We start from the raw sequence: 23,059 nt of genomic DNA on the forward strand, positions 1-23,059 counted from the left end.
ATTAAATGATACCAAATTAAGTGTTAAAATAATACCAAAATAAGTGGGTGTCCCGTTGTACTGTAACAAGCCCTCTCGCTACACAGCTTAAAGTGCGATTTCGCAAACCAGCAAACCAGCAACAAATTCCAATTTTAAAGTCTTCTTGGAGTTAAGGAACTCTCTGGGTTCCTTTAAGATACAGAACATCCATAACTTTGCACGCAGCAACAATCGACAGGCCTAAAACAAAGTGCACTTGAAGCTACAGAGCACTTAGAGGTGTGCAGCTAGAGGGCCTAATAAAAAACGTTAGTAGATTCTGCTTGATTTCGTTTGGACTCTTACGCCGTTTATCCCACGGGAAGCGAAAAAAATTCGATTTGGAGGCTTTCAGCTCTGTTTTCTTTATCTATTATACTGCATTTTCACGGTTTAAGATACTGTACTTCTATGTCCGCATCCCTCTGTATACTAGTACAAAACAGTACGTATATCTGTATATACCGTGCACGTGTCAGCCAAGTTGACCATAAGCCAACACCGGCTTTTACCGAACCTTGGAAAAAGTTCACAAATTCACCGGCCAGTTGCAGGTTTCAAAAAAAGGCCACGATCGAGGTGTGACCTTTGACCATGCATCCTTAGCGCATCGTAACGACAAGAAATTCAATGACGAACATTTGACTTGGATAAGCATTTAAAAATTTTATGGCAGTAATATTTTAATGCCTATAAAAAGTCTGTAATGCGGTGTTTCGGTGTTTCTTCGATTCTGGTAATATATTCGCTAATCGCTATTACGCTAATTGCATTCAGTGCAGCGGTGACCCGAATGAGCAAAATTAAACAAGCCTTATCGGTTAGGCGCCTCTTATTTAAGGATACGGCTATTGTCACCCCTTTTGCACCCCTTTTTGATCAATTTTTTTAAAAAATAACATATATATATCCCCTTTGACTACTGTTTCTCACCCGCGTTGGCTGTTTCCACCACCTTTCAATTTATTCTTATAGTTTTGCCACCAGTTTTTAGGTTAACCTTAGCATCTTCAGGATTTGTTTTGCTGATGAGTTCCGCAGTGAATGCGATCGCGAAATTAAATCCACAATTGCGTCCATCCCTTTGCTGCTGCACGCGCGGAAACAAAATTTCGGTGACCTCGTTGTAAAGGAGTGGCAGTTGTCAAATGGGGTGAACAAGGTGGTGGCAAACTGACCATACTTAAACGGGGTCTATATTTTATTTAAAAAAAGGGGTGGCAGTAGTCAAACGGGGCACCCCTTTTTGACACTAGGGGGGTGACACTAGTCCCACCCTTTATATAATGTTATGTTAACAGATAAGCTTTTGCACGGATTCTAGATCTCCGGGTCCGACCACAATCCTTCCCCCGAAGTACATAGGTATGTACTCTTATACAAATTTGCAACTTGTACTACCGCCATTTCGATGAATGTGCCAATTATAGCTATACAGATACATGTTTTTTAGGCACGTTGATCGATGACTGCAACTACTGCACACAGCAATCTATCTCATTTTTTTTCACGAGTACAGAAGCAACTAATATTAATGTTAACGTTGCATTAACCATGCTCCATACATCCATGGCTATCCATAGCTATAAGAAACAAAAAGATCAAGCGGCAAGTCAGATCCCGGCCCATACAATCGAAACTGCCTCATAGCAATGTTATGGATCTTGGATTTCTTTTATTTAACATGGAAACGCTATTTTTCAAAAGATTACGGATTTTTGGTGAATTAATTTTCATATTTAGTTAAGTATAAAGCATCGTCAGCGTCGTGCGAAGTTAGAAATATCCAGAAAATTTTTGAAACTATCAGATTCTTGAAAGAACCTCCCAAATTAATGACAAAATATACTTATAAGTAATTTAATGTTTACGAACGAGATCCTACGAGCAGGAATTTTTCAAGTTGGCATGATTTGCTTTTTTCCAACACAATCGCAGCTTGGACGGTCGGAGAGATTGTACAACCTTAAATGTATAAAACAGAAGTACGCATGCCACATTTAGGCCCAAACAACTGCATGTCCAGAGTATTTGTGCGGGAAATAAGTACAGTTTGTAATTGCTTTATGCAATTAATGCATCGAACCGCGTTTGTTCAACAATCCAAGACAAGAGCGACTTTAGCGAGTGAATAAAAGAGTACCGCCAAAAGCCAGCTGGCAACGGATGTATCACACGCCGCCCTGTGCAGTTCGCGCTGGTTACAACTTACAAGAAAAAGTGGGTAACTCAATCTTTGGGACATTCTTAAATCAATTAAACAGATAACTCTGAGGTTACTGCCTTTCCTTGGCGCAATGGGAAGCCGATGGTATGGGATGTCACTGTTGCCGATACCTTCGCCCAGACCTACATAGGCCATACATCGCGTGTCCCAGGAAGCGCAGCGGAAGTGAGAGAGAATCAGAAGTTAGGGAAGTACGATGGACTCGCGGATCGATACGTAGTACAACCTCTGGCTTTTGAAACTACGGGGACATTTGGACCACTAACAAAGAAATTTTTCAAAGATCTGTCAAGAAAGATTTGCGAATGTAGTGGTAACCCTCGGTCGGGAGAGTTTTTGCGTCAGAGAATCAGCATTGAAATACAACGCGGAAGTGCTGTGTCTGTCCTCGGAACATTTAATGAGATGCGAGACAACGAAGACGTTTTTTTAGCGTTTAGATTGGCTAATCGGGAATGATTGGAGCCCGATGTTGTATTTCTTAGCAGCTCCGCTGTGATTTTGTTATTATGCAATAAAATATGTAGGTCTAACTCTGAGGTAGTAATTTACCTAGCCTAAAATGAGCGATAAGCTAAGATAATACCCGCTTAGGACTTAAATATTTGACAAATATTAGGAATTCAATATTTGACAACTAGGAATTCAATATTTGACAACTGAAACCTAACAAATGTAAAAAACAGGGACAGGGACGACCACCACAACGCAAAATTTTTTGTTTATCTGGAACTATTCTGTACTCACATAACGCAAAATTCAAATAGCATTTCTTCTCCAGGTTTGAATGGAAAAACCTGTACGGAAGTTTACTAAAGGGCACGGAAGTATATCAAAGGTCATTCTTTCAGTTTGTGCAAGTGGCATGTGCGTTGTCAGCTTTTGTTTTACAGATTTTCCATTGGGCAAACATGCTCAACTGTGAAGTTGTAAAACTACCGGTATTTCGCACTGTGTGAGACTTCATAGCACTTTGTACTGAGACTGTACATAAACATGGCGAACGGTGAAACTGGCAAACCACAATGATCAGCTTGCGTGCAAGCAGTAAGAAATCTAAATCATAAAGTAAAACGACAAAGGATTAAGCTAATCTTTGATCAAAAATTAGCGCTGTGTATTCGTCATTGGTTCGCGATACCTTATGGTTGAAACCTTACGCGGATCGGTTATCACATTGAGTTATAGCGTTGTTTAATACTATACGATTATCCTATTTAAGACGCTTCATTTTGCACCTGCTATCGAATTACTTGCCGTTATGAAAGTGGAAGACCACCTCAATTCACTAACCCACCATGGCAAAAAGGGCGATCACTGTTATTTTATTTTAATCTGAAACATCGCAACAGATCCAAAAGCAATTAAGTTATAGTTATAAACATTTATCAAACAGACCAACATATCAATAAAAACATCCAAATTATTCTAACAAACCACAGCCAAGTGGCACCCTGTAATCACCCACAATCCAGAAAACAGAATTATGACACATTCCAGTGGTATTTCCATGAGCCTAGAGGATCAACCCGAAGCATAAAATCGACATCGGTCTCTCGGTCTTTGAGATCAGACAGGAAATACACAAGCAACAAAAAATTTCCTCATTTTGAGCAAAATACGAACTCAAATAAAGAATATTTCTGTGATGAATTTTTTTAAAATTTGGATAATTGACACAACACCACGCACAGCAAGAATATCATCGTACTGTACACATAAAATTCTCCGTAATGTCCGTCGTCTCGCCGACTATCGTTGCCCGGACCTCTCAAAGTCACCGCAATTTACTGTCCGGCATCCAAATTTTACACTGCACCGTAGTCCCCAGTAATAAATCCATCCGTAAATTATGCATCACAGCAACGTTTGACCACTCGGCTTCAGGGCAGTATTCCGTCGCCTTGGGCAGCTGATCCTCTAAACAGATCTTTGCTGAAGAAAACTAGGGCTCCTCTGCCGAGTTCTTTCTAGAAGAGTTTTTGGAATCCTGCGTCGTAAATGAAATATGCAGCTTTTGTTTCAAAAATTACCAAAACAGATCAATATCTTCATGTCGAAACAAGCAAACTGTGTCAGCAGTTGTTTTATTGATTTCCATTTGCAGCTTCGTTCGTGTAGTACTTACCCAATCGGCTTTTTCAGCTTTTAGCCGTTCTTCTTCTTTAACCTTGATTACCCACATCTCGTGATTGGACTTTAGATGTTCCGTTAATAAGCACTCTATCCTCGGCAATGGCACTCTCTCTGTCAGCGGAAGCGGATCTTCGCTTACGCTGTCTTCCGGAATTTGTCCACCGGTTTCCAAACTAGTTTTCCGACTAGAGTCTGTAAGATGCTTTCCATCAACCACACCTCGCTGCACAGCCAGAGACAAAACATTACAATACGCACCGCTGCTTCGGTCTTCCGGTTCGTCCAGGATCCGCCACCGACCGGGGAGTAAGCCGGCTTCGCCGTAGGCATTGCACAGAGGCGCCACCAGATGATTGATAAAGCTCTCCTGCAATCTGGCCAGCTGCGGATTGTTCCGGTCCATGTACGGGGAGATGGGCAGGCCCAGACTGGCTTCTTCATCGCCCTTAACAAGTAAGCACATCCAGTCATAAATCACATTTATCATGCTCGACCCAGACGCGCGCACGCTACACTGTAATAGATTATCCACTTTCTCGGCGTCGTCAGTAACTCACTTGTTCAAAAAATTCCTCCGTAATGCGGTAAGTCCACTGCAAATGAAGATCCTTTCGCTTACACGGGCCATTGATATCGGCCAACTTAATGCACATTTGACACGCCATTAGTCGATCAGTCTCGTTAGTCCAGTCTAATCCGGGAGCATCGTCATCTGATGCCTGAAAAAAAGGGCTGCATAATTCAAGCAGTTTTTTGGTAGCAACAGTTCAAATAAAGTGCAATTCAAAACAACAAAATCAATCATGTCAGAACAACGCATATCACAAGCCGCGCAAAACAACAACAAGAAGCAAAAAAATCAGTTTTAACTTGTTTTCACGCAGGTATTTTTTACATTCATTGAATTTAAAGTACTGTAGTGTGCTGTCCATTAGTGAGCGCGCCAACAAACCTTGGAATTAAATTCTGCAATAATTTCAAAATGTCTCTTTAAATCAGTGGCCAGAACCGCTTCAATAACAAGATAACGAAATCGCTTCCATTCGGCTTTCTCCAAGTGACAGAGCCAATTAAATTCCGGTTTACACAGCAACAAACGCCATGCGGCCGCAGCATGATGATTCTCCAGGACAGATCTGTCATTGTACAATACAGCCTAAAGAGATGAAACATCGCATGACTACGACAGTAACACGGTGGATTTATTTCATTTATTCGCAAGTAAAACGTCCAAATATCCAAGTGCGTAACCACTTTATCACCTGCGGTGCATTGGTGGCGACCAGGAAAGCGTTAGTGCGGCCAGGATGGTCGTAATCGTGCATAGCCGCTGCTGCATACAATGCCATTAATTCCAGTGGAGGCAGATTACAACCCATAATGCCGTAAATATCATTCTCCGCGCTGCCGTTGGCATATTGCAATCGCAGATTAGGTAAAGCGTCGCCTGCGCTCACGTCTGCTAAATCCGAAATAATCAGAACCAAAATGCAATCACAAAGAAGAAGGTAAGCTTAAAATACATTATTCTTTTCCATCCAACACTACGTCACTATGATAAACCGGGATCGCACTACTGTGGGCTGCCCACATTTTTGCTCCCATTTGCGCAAATAATATTTAGAACCGTTACTGGCCACAGCCACTCACGTAGGCAATCGATCGCTAGAATATTATACATCCTTCGTTTAAAAATCCATCTACTTTACCTGAATTTGGGCGAGTTTTAGGAACTTTGGGTGTATCGTGCCACGGAATCTGAATAAATCCCGGGATTGGTTGAGAAGAAAGGAAATACACTCTGTGAAGCCCAAATCATTATCAAAACCTTATCAGACTACACAAAAATCAAGTACGGTGTACCCGTGCAGGACATCCGCAGCATGAATTCGATTATGGTCTGAAAAAAAAAGCCGGTTGAAAAGTAATACTGTACATATCGGCTGTAATTCTGTTCTTTGAGATTGTCTTTCACTTGCATGGTTTATCTCGATATCCCATTTCCAGTGTGTGGAAGTAATTCAAAAACTCTTGAACCGGAATTTTGAATGTATCGAATAACCCAACATCTTGAAATATTTTATATGCCACCTGCAACCAAGCAAAGAGGGTCAGTGGCGGTTCGGCTTTTGTAAGTTACTAACCAAACGCACGAGTACGAGTACTCGTAATGAATTATATCAGAGTCAAGTTACGCCAAAAGAGAAAAACATGAAACAGTTTTAACGTGTATAAGTAATACGGACTGCATATGATTATCATGCAATTTTACTAACATAATGCCGAGTAATAAAGAAGTCGATAACAATTAAAACCTTAAACTTCAAAACTTTTCACCTGACTGAGAATCCGATCACCCATTTCATTATACAAATCAAAAACTGGGAAGTCCCATTCCGACAGATGATTCAACAACGGATGCTCGTCAATAACCTCCAAGTCATACGTTATGTTGCCAACGCGATAATGCCTTCCCGGAATCAAATCCTGTTTACAAGACGCACATAGACATCCCCCCATAACCACCAAAGCAACTTTAGTATTGTGCATTTCCCAAACTATCACCACACCTCTTCCTCAACTTCACTGCCCTCCTCAGGAACGAGCGCAGACTCGTCAGCAGCAGGCGCTGCATTCTGTGCAGCCAGTTCATCCAACAGTGCAGCGGATTCGTCATGCTCGCTGTTGCTAGGAGATTCGCTGGATTCGTAGTCCGACGTCAGATTAATACGACGAATGGCCGGCGATAGATGAATTTTTTCCGCCGGCCGTGATTCCTCGGACAGCACGTGCGCATCTGCAACAATTCCCTAAAGTGCGAATCCCCACCGATCAATGGCGCAAGCTGTACCTGTTCGCAGATTAGTCGGCTCTAGATTGAATGTCACTGATTTGGATAGCACTCCTTCCGGCACACTGATACTGCCGATAGTGCTCCGATGATATTTCCGATTAATGGGCGCCGTCACCGGACTGCCCCTGGAAGGAATTATGGTGCTGAGAGACCGCTGCTTGGGCACAATGACATCGGCGGAGGGATTGGGAGAGCAGGCGGGCGATGGGCTCTGGCTGCGACTGCCCCCCGGACTGCTTACGGGAGATGTGCGGAAGCTGGTGCTTCGTTTACGGGATGGTTCCGGTTCTAAAGTCGGCAAGCCGGTAGCCGATGTGGTGGTGGTCCAGGTGCTAGTGGACATTCGCCGGAGCAGACTCAGCGGTAAACTTCGACGAAAGCGCTATAACATCACAAAATATGAATAAAAATTAACGCTTCTGGCACACTCAAATCCAAGTTTACCAAACGCAAGCTATTTAACAAATGATAATTTGTACCGGTAGATCGGAACGAATTTTAGCTGCCAATATAACTAGCAACGAGCACCACAGTGTATTCCAATGTAAAGAACCCCCAGCTGACTAACCTTAGGTAAGACGTTCGGTCTTTCGCCTGTGAAAGGCGACTCTTCCGTATCACTGCACACTTCCGAGAGTGACACAAAGGGACCATTTTTTTGTCGAGCCGACGCGCTAGATGGCGTCCCGATGCCCGGCTGTTCCAGCAGGCTGGCCACAGCTCGCAGACCGCTGGCAATATGCGGCGGAAGCAGCGTCCCATCGGCCAACATATCCGTAATGATTCCATGGGCCTCCGCTATCACGGCGGCCTCGTAACTCGGCATTGAACCGGAAGAATGCTAAAAAACCACAATATAGCTAAACCAGAACACTTATCGAACACAAGTTTTTTTGTCCAGCAGATAACATCTGTCGTCTGGCAGCATGCTTTATATTCACAGAAGCATGCGGGTACCAAGCAAATCTGATAGCGAAAATGCTTAATACACGTGTCCCGATAAATGATTGTAAAATTAAGTGTTAGTTCATTTAAAGTTCACCCAAAGTTTTGGACGGATGTCCCTGTCAAGTAAAAGTTATAATCACACGGTACCTTGAGCAATTTTAGTACTGTACGCATTTCCATTTTGTACTGGTTAAACCGTTACGGCATGGATGTTTGACACTTTGTCCCTCGAGAGCTATCCACATTTTTGTACTGTAGTGCATTTTCGACATTTTCGATTTAAAGTTTACTATGTACTGCGAAATTTAATAAGAATATGGATCTTTTTACCTAGCACCGAACTCCCAGCAAAGTTTTCTTCGGCATATTTAGCTGTCATTTAGTGCTAGTGACTCCAGGAAATTTTTAACAAAAACTGTCTGAGCTTTTCTGCTGGGCTAAAACTAAAACCGTGTTCCAAACTCTTCTCATTAAAAAGTATGAATTCCGAAATATTCTGCTTTTCTGCAGCTCACCTAAACTGCCAGCCGACTTCAAACATCAGAACATAAATGGCTATATATAGTACTGTTAAGTAACTTTATGAATAAATACAAAAACTGGCAGGCCCTCAGAAATAGAAAAACATAAAGAGCAATGCTAACTGATTCCAGAATGGCTGCGCATTGTACAGTTCTTTCTTATTCTACTGTACCAATCCATCCGCAAGTTAATTATGAAGTTACGAAAAAACTCCCCAGGACACCTTACCCGAAGTGCTGATAGATATATCGCTAACACACTTGAAGCATAAGATTTAACTGTAAGCTGATTCTAATTTACACTACGTATGTGGTACGGTCTACAGTAGCTAAAACCTTAGGACTGAATTTTTTGCAAACTGCAAACTGTATGAATAGTGTGCATACGATATACAAGTACATGTACAGTAACAGTCATACTAGACCATCGCTATCAACAAGGATAATCTAACAGAGGAAACATATCGAACTGCCGCTCACGGGAAATAAAAATAACACATGCGCATCTCCGATGTTTTGGTTTGAACAAACCAAATAAGGGTTAAAAACCTTTCTTTTCCCATAACTGCAGCACTTTCTATGCACTGTACCCATGACCCTAACATGTTAAATAATCCAGTTTAAACTCCAGTTTAAAACACTATTCAGTGTTATTCTGCTGCCATATTGCGATACATATTTAATAAACCGCGAAACGGCACCGTATAGTGACACCGTCATAAGATATTGGATATACTGGCCGTAGAATGTAAGACAATCCCACCGTAGATAAATGCGTACAATAATATGACACATTGCGTGATACTTGTAAATTACTAAACAGCTGCAACATCTGTCATGGATTCGCGTACAGTCGGACGCGCAAAAAGCAGCAAAATCTACCACCGTGCGCAAGCAAAAGGTAAATATTCAAAATCGTTATAACAAACAAACCATTATATTTAGCCAGAGTGACCAGGGCACAACCGGTGCACGACAAGATCTTCAAGAAAACTGAACCGCTATACCATCTATCGATCTCGTTTAGTCATGATAAAAAAAAACTTACCAAAGCGGCAGGAGTATCGCTAAAACATTCCGCCCGCTGGAACATTCGCCTTAATCTAGTTGCACGATTTTCGACCGAATACATAATGCAAACAAAAGTACGGCTATATGCAATTCAAAGAAAGCTACAAAAAAACCGTACGAAAAACCGGACGATGACAATCCGTTCACATTATTCGCTCTGGACCCCAGAGATGCACACCCATAGTCACATAAATTAATTGGTCCATCAAGCAAAAAAACGAAGCGCACACAAATTCGATTATCTCACATCCAATATGTTTTCCATTACGTTACGCTTAACAATCACAGAGCAGTGAAAGCACTACGCCCGTTGGCCGTGGATTACAAAAAGCCCGGCACAAGCATTAGGTCCACAGAGACTGCACTGCCATCCTCCATATCTTTACAGCGTTAACGTTTATGGCGTTGGGGATTTTTATGGGATAAGGTTAGAAGCAGTGGTTAGATAGCACAAGAGAAACTGTATTGCCAGCCCCACACGCGTCCATATAAGGTGCGAAAACAACGCCCTGGAAGCGCCAACCGATCTATATGGTTGGGCTGCAATTCCTTAGAAATTCACCGGGGTTTTGGATACAGGATATATCTTTTGTGTTAGCTTAGTCGCATATGTAGCTCACAAGAAAATTCATACAGATAATCATAATCCACACCGGAAATAAGGATTACGCGGCTGGCTAGCTGGATAAAGAGCGAGCACATACTATAGGGAGTCCAATTTGCATCAATCTACCAACCTCATCAGAGGAGAACGAATGCTGGGTAATAGAAATGGAAAGATTACGGAAATTCCTTGCTGCGATCGTTCGCACATCACCCGATTGATTACCGCTCATTGCTGTACGACTACCGCAACACAGTAGCTACACAGCGACAGAAGTATGTATTGCGCTTTCTTTGCAAAAAGCAAATATCAAAATAATATGTATTCAACAGTGAAGGGCCTGATTAGCGGCACCAGTATCCGACGTCATAGCTCGCAAATCGCAGTGATCGTTCACTAATGCATTATGATCTTTTAAGTAAGGAGGAAAAAAATCAAGTGCCTCCGACCAGTGAAAGACATTAAAAGTGTAATGATCCGATCATAGCCACACCGACACGCTATAATCGTGTGCGCAGGCACAACACTAGCGCTACTCATTGAACGCCTCGGACGTGGAAATCTCAAGTAGATTGCAATCAGCTTTGTTGAGTCTTCAAATGTTATAAATGTCCTTAGCCGAAACTTGACGAAAATTGACAAGAGCAGCAAGTCAGTTCGCTTCCGCAAGCATATTTCATTTGTCACGCAACTGATACGGTACCGGTTGCAGACGAGTATAGATACATATCTCAGGATCGACGTGGTACGCGGTTTAGTACGTATCTGTACATCGCCCATATCGCTTTCGGTGGTGCCGAAAACGCCCAGCTTTGGCGGCTTGCAGAAATTAAACGCATCATCATATTATTAAAGGTGCACGTGACCAATCGAAGAAAGCAGCAGACTACAAGAGCGCCTGAAGCGATTAAAAAATTTCAGAGACTTTCATCCGAAGCTGATTACGTCTGCAATTCGGCAGCGACCCAATGTTTATGACAACAATAACTGCATTAATCCGTTCTATATTGCATTACATACGCATCTGCAAATTGTAGCAACAGAATGTGCATACATGCTGCGGATACACTATAGAACTACAAGTACAGTCATAACCATGCGAGAAAGAAGACTTACAGTATCTCACAATTGCGAAGATGCGCATAAATTATCCCATCACCGCAACAAATCATTCAAAAACGCCTAGGAGAAGAACTCAGCAAGGTCAAGATCGAAAGCGAGATCGACCAAGATTTGTTTCCATCATCTATGCTAATGATGCAAACTGCAAAAATTAACGTTTCTCATAGAATTCGCAAACAAGATGCTAAACAGATTTGCATGCAGCGCGTCCACGAATCCTGTATGTGTTGACATGAAGATAGAGGTGCCATATTATATGTATTCATGTACTACTTCTTAGCTGCTTGCTAACAGATCTTAGCTACTTGCTGAGAAATACGCTCACTATAAGCCTACAGTATTTTATAATATTAAAAAAATAATACATATAACTTCATATTACCTTCTCATGATGCCTATGGGGCTGTTAGTACAAGTACATGCGCCGCAAACAAAACAGGCTCCTCAACCATTCAATACCCGCAGGAGCTCGAACTTTACCTTCGCGCGCTTTTTGACTCATTTATTAATTCTCATTTTCATTGATCGATTCACTTACTTACTGTTTAGTTGCACTGATCTAATCATTTTCGGGTTGCCCTTTTAGCATGCTGATAATAGACTTCACATTAGCTCACACTGTTGCAATCACTTAATGAAATGGCGCTGCATTTTGATAAGCCGGATAGGGAGTGATTTGCAACCACGTTTAGCGTACTGATTATAACGTACATACAGTATTACTCGAGCATTAGGGTAGTTATAGAGATTCTAGGTAGGATTCCAGAAATAATTCAAAAAGCGTCGGCTTTCTGCGTTTGCCAAATTCCAGTACGTATTCTAGAAGCGACACTTGCCAGCAGAAAGATAAGCTGAAGGTTGCTTAATTTTAACGATAAGTACAATATACGATATAAAGCGGCATTTTGGCATTACAGATCTGTCTGTACAGTGTACACCCACAGCCTAGACGCATGGTGCTACAGATCTGACTACCAAAATTAATCGCTAACAAAAAAACAATGAGATCATCGCGGATTCATAAAAAACCCTCGTTATTGTGCTTATGAAAATATAATTATGAACGGCAACATTTTCCAAAAAGGAAGTAAATAAACTGCATACATACAGGAAATCAGCTGGCATACTCGGCATGAGCCGTTTTAGTTTACCCGTCAACTAATTTGCCGTTCCCAGTTTCAAGGGTACCATCGTGATGTTTCTTGCTATCACCATTTCATAATTAATATTTATACTCGTAATGAGTAAAGAAAATTCATAATAATTATAAGTAAGCACACATTCATATCAGTGTTACCACTGCTATGCAAACCGTGATCTGCCACATGTATGCCCATGTCACACGTCTTTGCCCCAACACCATTCAGAAATTTTAGTCAAACGTCGTATCGTCCAAAGTGCTTTTTTTCGTATCTAATCAAAATCCAATAAAAAAAACAAAATTTATTTAAAACAACCACAATATTGAACCTACTCGTGGACTCAGGCCACCGCCCGTCTGCGACGAATCTGGCAACTGAAGCCGGCTTGCCGAATGATTAAGTGCATCCATAGTCGACAGAAGGAAGATAATTCTACTTCTTCGAAACACCACAAACTGATACAGAATTCCTCAATTCCAGCACACGTCCGCAACTTTTTCAGCAAAGCAGCAACACTCTAGCTAACCAAATCCGAGATATTTGGTGGTTCATCTCTTAAATAAAGCAAGTGCACGGTAAAAAAAAGCACAATCCCAATAATCCTATCGCGGACGCGGTGATGGATAGTATCCCTCGAGCAGTTGACAAGTGTAAAATCGCGCAGCAGTGCAGTCCATATGGGAGCGCACTACGCTTGCCATTTGTCTCCCACCCACAATCCGTGTCCGCCAAAAGTGATCAGCCTGAACCATCACACTGATCATCGGATCAGACACATTCAGCAATCGAAGTTTTCGATTTTGTGAACCAAAGTTTCAACATCCATTACTCCGTTTCGTTCGACGCTATTTCTCATGATAGTACCTATTAACAGGAGAGAACACAACTAAAACTAGTCACGGGATTCATGAAACCGAGCGCTGATTTCCGATCCTGCTGTCGTTAACGTCATTAGTCGGTCGCCCACAGAAATGTGAAATCCGGTTACCGGCTACGTAGGTACGTTTTTTGGAGCACATAGCGCTCTCACAAACCCAGCAACAATTAAGTATACTGGTAAGCTAGCCGGCTAATGGAAAGTTCAAACGAACCTGATTATGTTCTGAAATACTTCGTCGAAGCATATCTTGGAACCATCAATGATTTCATTTCCTTACAAATAACAATACAAAAGTTATCAATTTTCTAACAAGCGGAAATATTGCCAGCACAAAGTGTCAAATCTCATTAGCGCCTCTGCGGACAACTTTTTTATGTACATCTGCGCTGCGCGCACAAAAATCTTTGTAACATCCCAACAGTACCATTTAAATAAAAGCGACAGTGCGTTATAATATTATCCAAGACTGCGACACGTTGCGCATGGAAATTCAAGTTAAAACACAAGTTGCAACCATAGTCGGTACTCCGTTATCCCCGCTGATACGAGTACAACTACCGAGTAGTACAAACGGACCGAACGCAGAACATGCAAGTTTATCTGCATGATGTAACAAAGTTGCAGTTTTTACCCACGTGGCAGACGTCAAACTAGACATTCACTTCGTGACATATTTGCAAATGCAACACTTCTTTTACCCAAGCAGTTATTAAGCTCCGATCAAAAATGATATCTACTATATGACCAGTGAAACACAACTGTGTTCCGAGTCTACGTCCTAACAATTATAATATATTCAAAACTCCGATTTTAAGCACAGCAACAGGATTTTTTAGACACCAGGTCGAAGTATGAATGCCAAAAAGTAAATATCTGCAGCACAAAGCAGCAGCAGCAATAACATGTTTCTTTTAAAAGTTGTGGTGGTCATATTTGTAACAGCAAATCTTTGCTTTGCAAGAGCATCTCACAATTGGCTCAAAATCAATTTCTGCAAGTAATGTGCTAACAGCGGTAAAGCATTCTTTTACCTGTACCAGAGCATTAGAACCAAAATCTGCATTGTTTTCTAGGCTTGTAATAACGTATCAAATGCAGATAAGACAGCCTATTACTATAGAACAATCCCACCTTGTGTCGCTTCCAAAGTGGACAAAATAAATAATCAAATCTCCCACAGGGCATACCACAGTCCGTGAATAAAACTATGAGCTTAAAAAGCATTCACATCGGCAACAGCGCATCAGATCATAATAGTGAATTAATATTAACCAAATCTTGTGAAGCGTTCATGGTTGGATAAATCGCCAATGAGTCCTGGATCACCAATCCATTTCATTACTACTAAGGCGGCGTCAGGCCAATTAAATGCAAGCGGAATGACCAAAAAAAACCAATTCTAATTGTTTCATGCTAATCAATTCAAAACTGTTCGGCGGGATTTATCTGTAAATCATGACTCTGACAGATCATACCCACAAACGCATCCCAAATATCTCTGAAGGGAGCCGCAGATTAGTTAAAGCTGTGAAATACCGACATATTCACGATGTCTGTGCCAAGCGTGGCATCGTTTTGATAAAAGTGTGAGATGGAAAAGCTATTCCCGGACGATCTCAAAGTCATATTTTGATATTATATAGTTTGAGATAAGGAAATAATGCGCAGATTTTCAGAGGTCCGTCGCGAGAATTTCGATAGCAAGTATACAACTCACTTGAAACTTTAGCGCCACAGACTACATGGTGATTTTTATGGTTTCTCAGGCAGAGTGAGGCTCCGGCTATCGCTTGACTTCTCCGAGCTATGCTAGTAATTATAACCGATAGATACTGGTTTTGCCGATATTTTTGCTGTAGCCAACATCAAACAACTTGGATGTCAGCCAACGCAGTGGTCTGTATGAGCCTTCATTAAATAAGCTACCCTAGTACGATAATGTATTTATGAGATGCACTCGTAAGCGGCATTGCGAAAAACGAAGATTGTGACACCGGAAGAATACGGAATTCGTCCAGTATGAGTACGGCCAGTTGCACGACCCTGCTTATCGATACTTTCAAACTGAATGTAATCTGAATAAAACACTTTTCTACCTAAAAGACGGACGCTAGAAGAAGAGAAGCCATTTTAACTAAACTCTAAGTTTTGTTCATTACTGTCTTGTTCCCTTTGGTTCTTAGAAACATAGCAACCCTTAACTTGCTTCTTGGTGCCTTAACTGCCTTTGCAGTTGGTACCTTGTACCGTAGACTGCATATACCGTGGTATACAGTAGTTCCGCCACGCACTGAACTGTTTGCTCCAGTTAGAGTTAGTAGTGTGCATTCCCACCAACATAAGTCTCATGACCTTCCCATGCTATGCCGTGTTCTTCGGGATTGTAAATTAATTTTGTTACGCTAATCGTTGTCGTCTGTCTCCGTTGCCTTTTCGTTAGGTTACAACTATACAACTGTACACATGCACTTTATAATAAACAATAAAACTAAGTATATAATATGTAACACGATACTATTAATTTTAAACAAATAAATGGACCCCCGAGCATACCTCTGCACTGCAAAATCGGAAGGAGACAAAAAAAACAAGAAATTAAGGTATTCATTTGCTTTCTGTGATACTATCGGCTTTTGAACGGGTGTCGCCATTCCGTTGCGGAAAATAGGTCGCCATTCCGTTACCGGAAAAATAGCCCAAAAAAAGTCGTTTGAGGAAACTAGGGAATGACTCGGATGTTATAAGATTTCTACCAGATGAGACCTGGGATCTATCGTTCAACTTCCGGCTTTACAAGTGCAAGCAAATCAGCCGGCATGTGCCTAAACTGTGGAAACAGTATTGGGAGCTAACAATGTTGTTTCCACTAGGATGAATCCGAAAACATATCACAAACCGGAAACAATCTCGAAGCTCCAATGGTTGAAATAATATGCGTCCAAGAAGATAACGGCCGATTTGGGAATCTTTGTTACACAACAAATTACTGCACTAGCAAACCAGTAGGTTTAACCAAGAAACTATCGATTAGCGATGCATGATGGAAACTAATTTCAATTTAATCCTAAAGAGCAATCTAATGGTGGTTTACAAGATGTATAGTGAAGCCACTGAAGCGAATTAATCTTGATCTGCACTGAACAGATTCCGAGATTAGAGAACTGAACCATCAGCCATTAACATTTTTGTGCAATCACGGCTCATCAAATCCTAGCAGTAGTTACAACTTCTAATTATCACACGCTGAATACAAACAACCACAGTAAAACAAGAAGTAAATAACCTGTGCTGCGTTTATGAAAGATACAACCTGATCACATCCACCTTGATAATTGGACAAACATTTTCGTTGGTAGGCTTTTACAAAATTTCTCAGTAGTTGTCTTAACAATGGCAGGGAGCTTTTAAACTCACGGTAGTGCATGATCGGTAGTTCGGTACCCGTTGCAAACAATTCAAGATAACATACGTCGTAAAGCGGTGTATAAGGGCAGCATTTTTTACAGTTTGTAAAATATTTTCATTTGAACCGATACGAGCGGAAACTGAATTCGCGCATTTAACAAATTAAATACACATTTCAAAGCCGCAATAACCATTAGCGGAAGTGCCTTCTAGGAAAAGGTTGCTCACTGCCCATGCAATCGAACTTTAAGCACTGCAGGAAACATTACAGGAATTGACAATATATCGAAATGTCAACCTTGTGAGTTGTACGCACAGCCTGGCACAGGTCGCCAGTTCTCGCCATACCCTATACAAATTATATCGCAAACGGCGCGTGAGCGATGCATTACGAGCAATACACACGTTACGAAAAATCAGACAGCAAAAGTACATAAACAATTTTTTATCCTAACAAAACCCTCTGAAAAAGAGATTCCAGTTTTAAACTGTTCACTGAGATTTCGTGTACAACATGGCACACGTAAGCTGCAAAGTGACACCACACCATCAAATTAATTAGTTTAATCCATTTACCCATTTAATCGAGCTTCGGTATTACCATTTTCGTTTTACACAAAAACGGCATGCAGCACAATCTGGTATTGTCCGAGGCAAACAACAAAATCTGAATCTAAATCTGTTACTGTGGTTTTCTCATACCGGATTGACAGGGGAACCACCCTTGGACAGTTCCAGTTGTTTTTCAGGAGTTTCGACATCTTCGCGAAGTTGCAAGGAAAATGAACGGATCATGTCGTTAAAAAATGTAGGTCTAGGCATTGCTTCTTTTGTCGTTTCGCACTCGTTAACCGAAAATTTCAGAATTTCAGCTAACCATTAATGGCAAAGTAAAGTGTCCTTTCGAACTAGGCGAATGTATATTGCAGGAAACAAGCATGCAACATTCTATCTCTCCACTAGCGCTATTAAATGGAGCGAACAAAATCTTCCAAAGATGCCATAATCTTTACACACGTACAGTTCAGCGTACAGTCACACAATAAATACGCTGCAAGGATAAGGAAACGAGAGCGTTTGAGCATGGCCGATGCGCGGAAAATGGGTGATAATGTCTCACGCACGCTAACTACCCGCCCTGGCTCAACGGTTTGCAGCGACTTTTTAAGACGCTGTGGGAAGTCGTTTCCTTATGTTAAACGATGGTAATAAAACGTAATCAACTTTGGCAGGGGGACAAAATGCCCAATCGACACGCATTAGGCCTTGGAGTCAACCACGTCACGACCAAGCGAGCATTGTAAGAATTCGCCCTAACAAACAACGCATATCGGAAACTCACCCGGTGCCGATTCATGGAAAGTGACGGGAGCGAGGTCCTGCGACCTCGAGCACTAGGAGTCAATGATGTGCAGCAAACGGGAACCGTTCTGTCACCAACTCCTAAGGACATGATACTGGGCCGACGTTGGCGCGACTGGCACTCGGCATCTGTCAGTCGGCTGATGGGATTAGCACCCGCAGTAACACGGCCAACAGCACTATCTGTGGACTGCACAGTCCCCACAATGGGCTGCTGCTCCAAGAAGATTCCCACAATTACGCCCAACCCGTAGACGGTAAACGGTGCCAGCAAGGCTGGTAATACTGCAATGCACTGGGCTGCCGCGCGGCAAATGGCAATAAAGACAACTGACACGGATATCCGGGCTGTGTTGGGCACACTCCTGCTGCAGAAGAGTGTCAAGCCGATGCTGCACAGGACAATCAGGCTACGGAGATAATCCGGAAACAAGCTGGCAAAACAGCACGCAATGCATTCGCCGATACATCCGTAACCACACAACTGGTACACACTATTTAATGATCGCACATTGTTTGATCGGTATGTTGCACTTCCGACCATCGGAGATTTTTGCCATAATTGCAGCACCAAGAATTCCAGACAACACCACAAGGAGATTATGGCGATCAACGGTAAGACAACGCCTCGCACCAGCTGCGGACTCGTTGAGCACGTTACAGCTATCAACGTTGTAATAATCACGAAGGTCCATTGCTTAGCATTTTCGGGCTTAATGGTTTGCTGGCTTTTGGCAGGCTTAGCGACATTAACAAATTCATTACCGTTGCTCGGCTCAGTGCTGCTGCTGCAGTCAGTCAAAATCGAACTCGACAGCACCGGCTGCGATTCGGACAGATAGAATAGTGTCTTGCTACTAGGAACAAAACATTCATCAGCAACGTCTTCGTCGGTCTTCTCCAGCAAGGTTTCCAACTGCTGACGTCGGCCAGGTTCGTCCATCGAGCCGCTTGATGATTCACTGTGCGTTCGTGAATGATGCCCGAAATCACTTTCCGCCAACCTTAAGTTCATCTTCAAGCCGGTCTTTGCTTTAACGCCTGCAACTGTAAAACATTCATTTATAGTACTGCCAAATAACACAATCCATCGAATGACAGAATGATATAATTGCTGTTTATTGTGTATCGTAATTTAATTACGTTAATAACAGTACAATCAACTGATGCACAAAAAAACTTCTCATTCAGTCAGTTGCTTTACTGCTGTTACTGCATTGGTTGTACGAAGCACTAACAATAAATAAAACTTCCCATATGAAATAGAAAAGTACCACGACGTCAATGACAGCAACTTTTTTTGTGAAACGCAATGGCACAGCCATTCACAACACCTCAACGTCAGTCCAGCGTGTGCCTACGACACAATGTTAACAAAAGTGCAAAGCTTTTTACAGTAATTTCAAATCAGAAAGCATATCCATTCCGTCAAACGTGGTTATGAAATAATTACTAAAATAGTATAGTATAGTACTTACTAAAATAATAAACGTTTTGCTCTTGTGTACAAAGAAGCATTTCAGAAAATGCAAGCCAAACTCGCATAAAAGCCATTTAGACATAAACATTTCTTTGCTTACAATCTTATACGACTGTAGTCGTGAATTGCCGATGCAAATTTGACTCGGTTAAACACGGACCGCTACATGGTGCTACACCACGTATTGAACATTTCGTACGGAGCTCTTAAACCGCATATTCCAAGCCGACTGTCAAAAAGCTGCCTATAATAAGCAAAAACTGCCCACCATTTACTGCTACGATTTGCGAACGACCAAGTTTCTGTCGGTCCACTAATTCAATACAACTAAACTACATTACCCGGCAATTGGTGGAAAGTAATAGCAACTCATAAAAATCGGAAAGAATAACATGCAAAGAGGAGATTAATGCAACCTGCAAATCACCCATAAAGCGACCCGCAGCATCGATAACGTAAATTTCCGAATAATTGTGGTGCAATAATCTCTTATCGAAACTATTAAATCAATCACTTTCGAGTTTCGATACTGTCGAAAATCGAGGCGTAAATCGACAGAAAACACCATGCTTGGTTGCATGAATTCAGTCACCCAGAATTGATTTAAAATTAATGTAGCACATTAAAATTAAAAATGTGATCAAAATTAAAAATGTAAGAGAGTTCCCTAGCGAAACGCAGAGATCAAAAGGACATTTAAATAATTTCAAGCGGTTTACATCCGACTCCCACAAATCACGTTAATGGTACTTTAACCTTACGATTAGATACGATATGCAGTACTAAATCTGTATGCAAATAACACCCACAAAAAACGGAAATCTTCCCACAATCTGACAGTTTAATAAACATTTAGTACTTGTCGATGCTGGTCCCTTTGTGCAGGCCTCCGCTAATTTATATTACAATTTATGTAACAATGCTACAAGTGGAGCGCAGTTTTTCTCAGCTTTTTCTTTGCCTAATAATAATACTGCCTTAGTTTCCAGATGTACTAATTTTCCGCTGCTTGGTTCAGAGAGCAGTGATTTGATTTCCGTCGCTACATTCAGATTGCAGGGTTGGTAAGTAATTGATAAGGCCGTAATGCAAAGGTTTAGTAAACAATATTCCCGATCAAATTTCATGCGAAAAACGGCAACGAGTATTCGACGGCGACAATGAAAAGCATCTTGTGACAGCTCAAATGGGCACCAGGAAACAGCTGAAAGGCCAGTAATTACCTTAAAACCCACCAAAGAAACCAAAACAGGGGGAATACAATGCCGAAAGACGGTGCGCTCAAGCAATTCCCTGATGCATATCACATTCCTTTCCGTCACGAAAGCGCATCACTTGCAGGGAAAAAATTGACACTTGGACTCAGATTCCGATGACATGTGTTTAGATTACAAATGACGAAATTGCCCGCCTCCGTTTTATCAGACGAATTATGCCGACTAAACGGATTATATTACATGTAAGACCCACTGCAATCCGTATCAATAACAGCTTACCTCGCCGCTCAAATACCAATCGTAATCACCCAGAGACCCCGATTACCACCAAAGCCAGCCCGCTCATATTATTGCTGAATAAGGAATTTCCTGATGAATGGTTCGCAATGCATCCGCAGTTCCGCACACGGTGTCGTGTAGCAAATCACACTCACATACGCTTCGTACATGTATGTGCAGCCGTTGAGCTTCGCAAACGCACTGAAACTCCTCAGATCTTTCTGAAGAATCTCGGCCAACAACGCAATAAATTAACGATGTACGTGTTTCGCAAAAATATATATTGCTCTGCAAAACAGACGAAATGCTGTGCAACTCATGTGCTCATAAAGCCCAGCTGAATACACTGCGCAAGACATAAGAACAGATGCCAGAAAAAGTAAAACTCAGCATGATGGTGAGCATAAAGAGGATTGTGGTTTAGGCGACACAAACTGGAGCAAAATGTTGAACCGTTTTTCAAGTTCGTTGCGGGCCTTCTTCGATGTCACAAAGTCTCTCCAGCCATAAAGCTTTATTTGTGTCACTGACAGTGAACCAGCTATCTATCTCTCGTACTTCTCTCGCTCTCTCTACCTTGGTGTATATGCCGGCGATAATTCACAAACTGGCAGCCTCTGCGGCGGCGGTGCCGCGCGCGGGCATGTTTGTACGCCAATGTGTATAGTGTAGAGCACGGCGCACCACAGTCCCTCTGTTTTCCCGGCTTGTTAAATCAACTCCCACTGTGCGCCGGGATCAGTAAACAATCCTTTAAAGTTTGCAGCCTTTGAGCACAACTTGACAATCGGCAATTTTATGCAAATGAATCTGCCGCTCAAGCTAGCATACATAAAACGCCTCGTGATTATGATCTATGGCAGTGCGGTACTGTACATGTGGCGGAACAATTGACATCAGTATGCTCACGTACAAGGGGAGCATGAATGGATGTTTGTAATCAATCGACTATCGGAAGGTTTTACAACATTTCATTTCTGGTTCAAACACATGTCGATCTCATGACCAAGCGCATGATATTCAAATTAAAAGCCTTATAACCACGTTTTCTGTGTCTACATTCAGTTCTTCCCGCTACACGAGTATGTATAGTGCACTCGGTGTAAGTATAATTCTGTAACCTGTAGTATCTGTATTCTGTTAAAAACTTAGCTTGCACACGTACTGTATTCTAGAATTGTTGTTTGTTTGTAGCTTTACACAATTCAGTTGTAATGTTTTTGACGCAACGACCAGTTCCAGAATCTCAACCCTGAGCGTAGTTAACCGCTTACATATTCGGAACTGCCCTTTCTGACAAATAAATTATAGCGCTTAAAAGTAAGGTAAAGCACACTTTTGACTGACTTTCAGGAGCGTGCGTCTCTGTTTTCCGTGTGGTTCAGTGGTTTGTGGACATACAAAAATATCAAACTGTGATTCCAAGTTGCCGTATTATGTTTTACTATTGTTCTCGTTTCTTAAATAACATAAAAGATAACCACAATATGTGGAAGAATCACCGCATTCGTACATTAATTTTGTCTTTGCAAAAAAGCAATTATCTCGACCACAGCAAGATTTTGATGTGCACTTGTATGGAAAATAATTTATTGAATATTATTATTAAAAGAAAAGTCAAAAGAGTCGTCTGTAAAGTAAAACCGATAATTAAGCGGAGTGCCGGTAAAACCTTGAATCTGTTGGCAAATACTGCTCCAGGTCTGAAACTGAAAGGGATGACTGTATGTCTGTAATTGCATCTGTGTTTGCCCAAGCAACTGGATCTGCATCACTGTAATATGTGTGCA

At 41.7% G+C, this 23,059-nt stretch overlaps 1 protein-coding gene and 1 long non-coding RNA gene across 12 annotated transcripts; one reads left to right on the forward strand and one right to left on the reverse strand.

The window, feature by feature from the left end:
- Positions 1-3,562: 3,562 nt before the first annotated feature.
- Positions 3,563-21,841, reverse strand: LOC129586327 (cGMP-inhibited 3',5'-cyclic phosphodiesterase 3A-like). Of its 11 annotated transcripts, XM_055479490.1 has the most exons (16): positions 21,270-21,841; positions 20,997-21,212; positions 18,274-19,340; positions 7,807-8,079; positions 7,236-7,620; positions 6,955-7,181; positions 6,722-6,871; positions 6,364-6,475; positions 6,248-6,284; positions 6,094-6,185; positions 5,647-5,846; positions 5,337-5,540; positions 4,942-5,103; positions 4,643-4,829; positions 4,377-4,576; positions 3,563-4,238 (listed from the first exon to the last, which is right to left on the reverse strand). In XM_055479490.1, the coding sequence occupies exons 3-16, from the start codon at positions 19,306-19,308 to the stop codon at positions 4,194-4,196; spliced, it is 3,309 nt and encodes a 1,102-aa protein (XP_055335465.1). In that variant the 5' UTR covers positions 19,309-19,340; positions 20,997-21,212; positions 21,270-21,841; the 3' UTR covers positions 3,563-4,193. The 11 variants fall into 11 exon arrangements, with proteins under 11 accessions (XP_055335465.1, XP_055335466.1, XP_055335464.1 ...); XM_055479491.1 differs by lacking the exon at positions 20,997-21,212 and having other exon boundaries at positions 18,274-19,334; XM_055479489.1 differs by lacking the exon at positions 20,997-21,212.
- LOC129586339 (uncharacterized) lies at positions 10,754-11,679 on the forward strand. Its single transcript, XR_008690121.1, has 3 exons — positions 10,754-11,033; positions 11,095-11,139; positions 11,238-11,679. It is a non-coding gene; the product is annotated as an uncharacterized LOC129586339 (long non-coding RNA).
- Positions 21,842-23,059: the final 1,218 nt, after the last annotated feature.

The sequence above is a fragment of the Paramacrobiotus metropolitanus genome, unplaced genomic scaffold, assembly GCF_019649055.1.
Source record: "Paramacrobiotus metropolitanus isolate TYO unplaced genomic scaffold, Prichtersi_v1.0 Parri_scaffold0000020, whole genome shotgun sequence".
Classification (NCBI taxonomy): domain Eukaryota; kingdom Metazoa; phylum Tardigrada; class Eutardigrada; order Parachela; family Macrobiotidae; genus Paramacrobiotus; species Paramacrobiotus metropolitanus.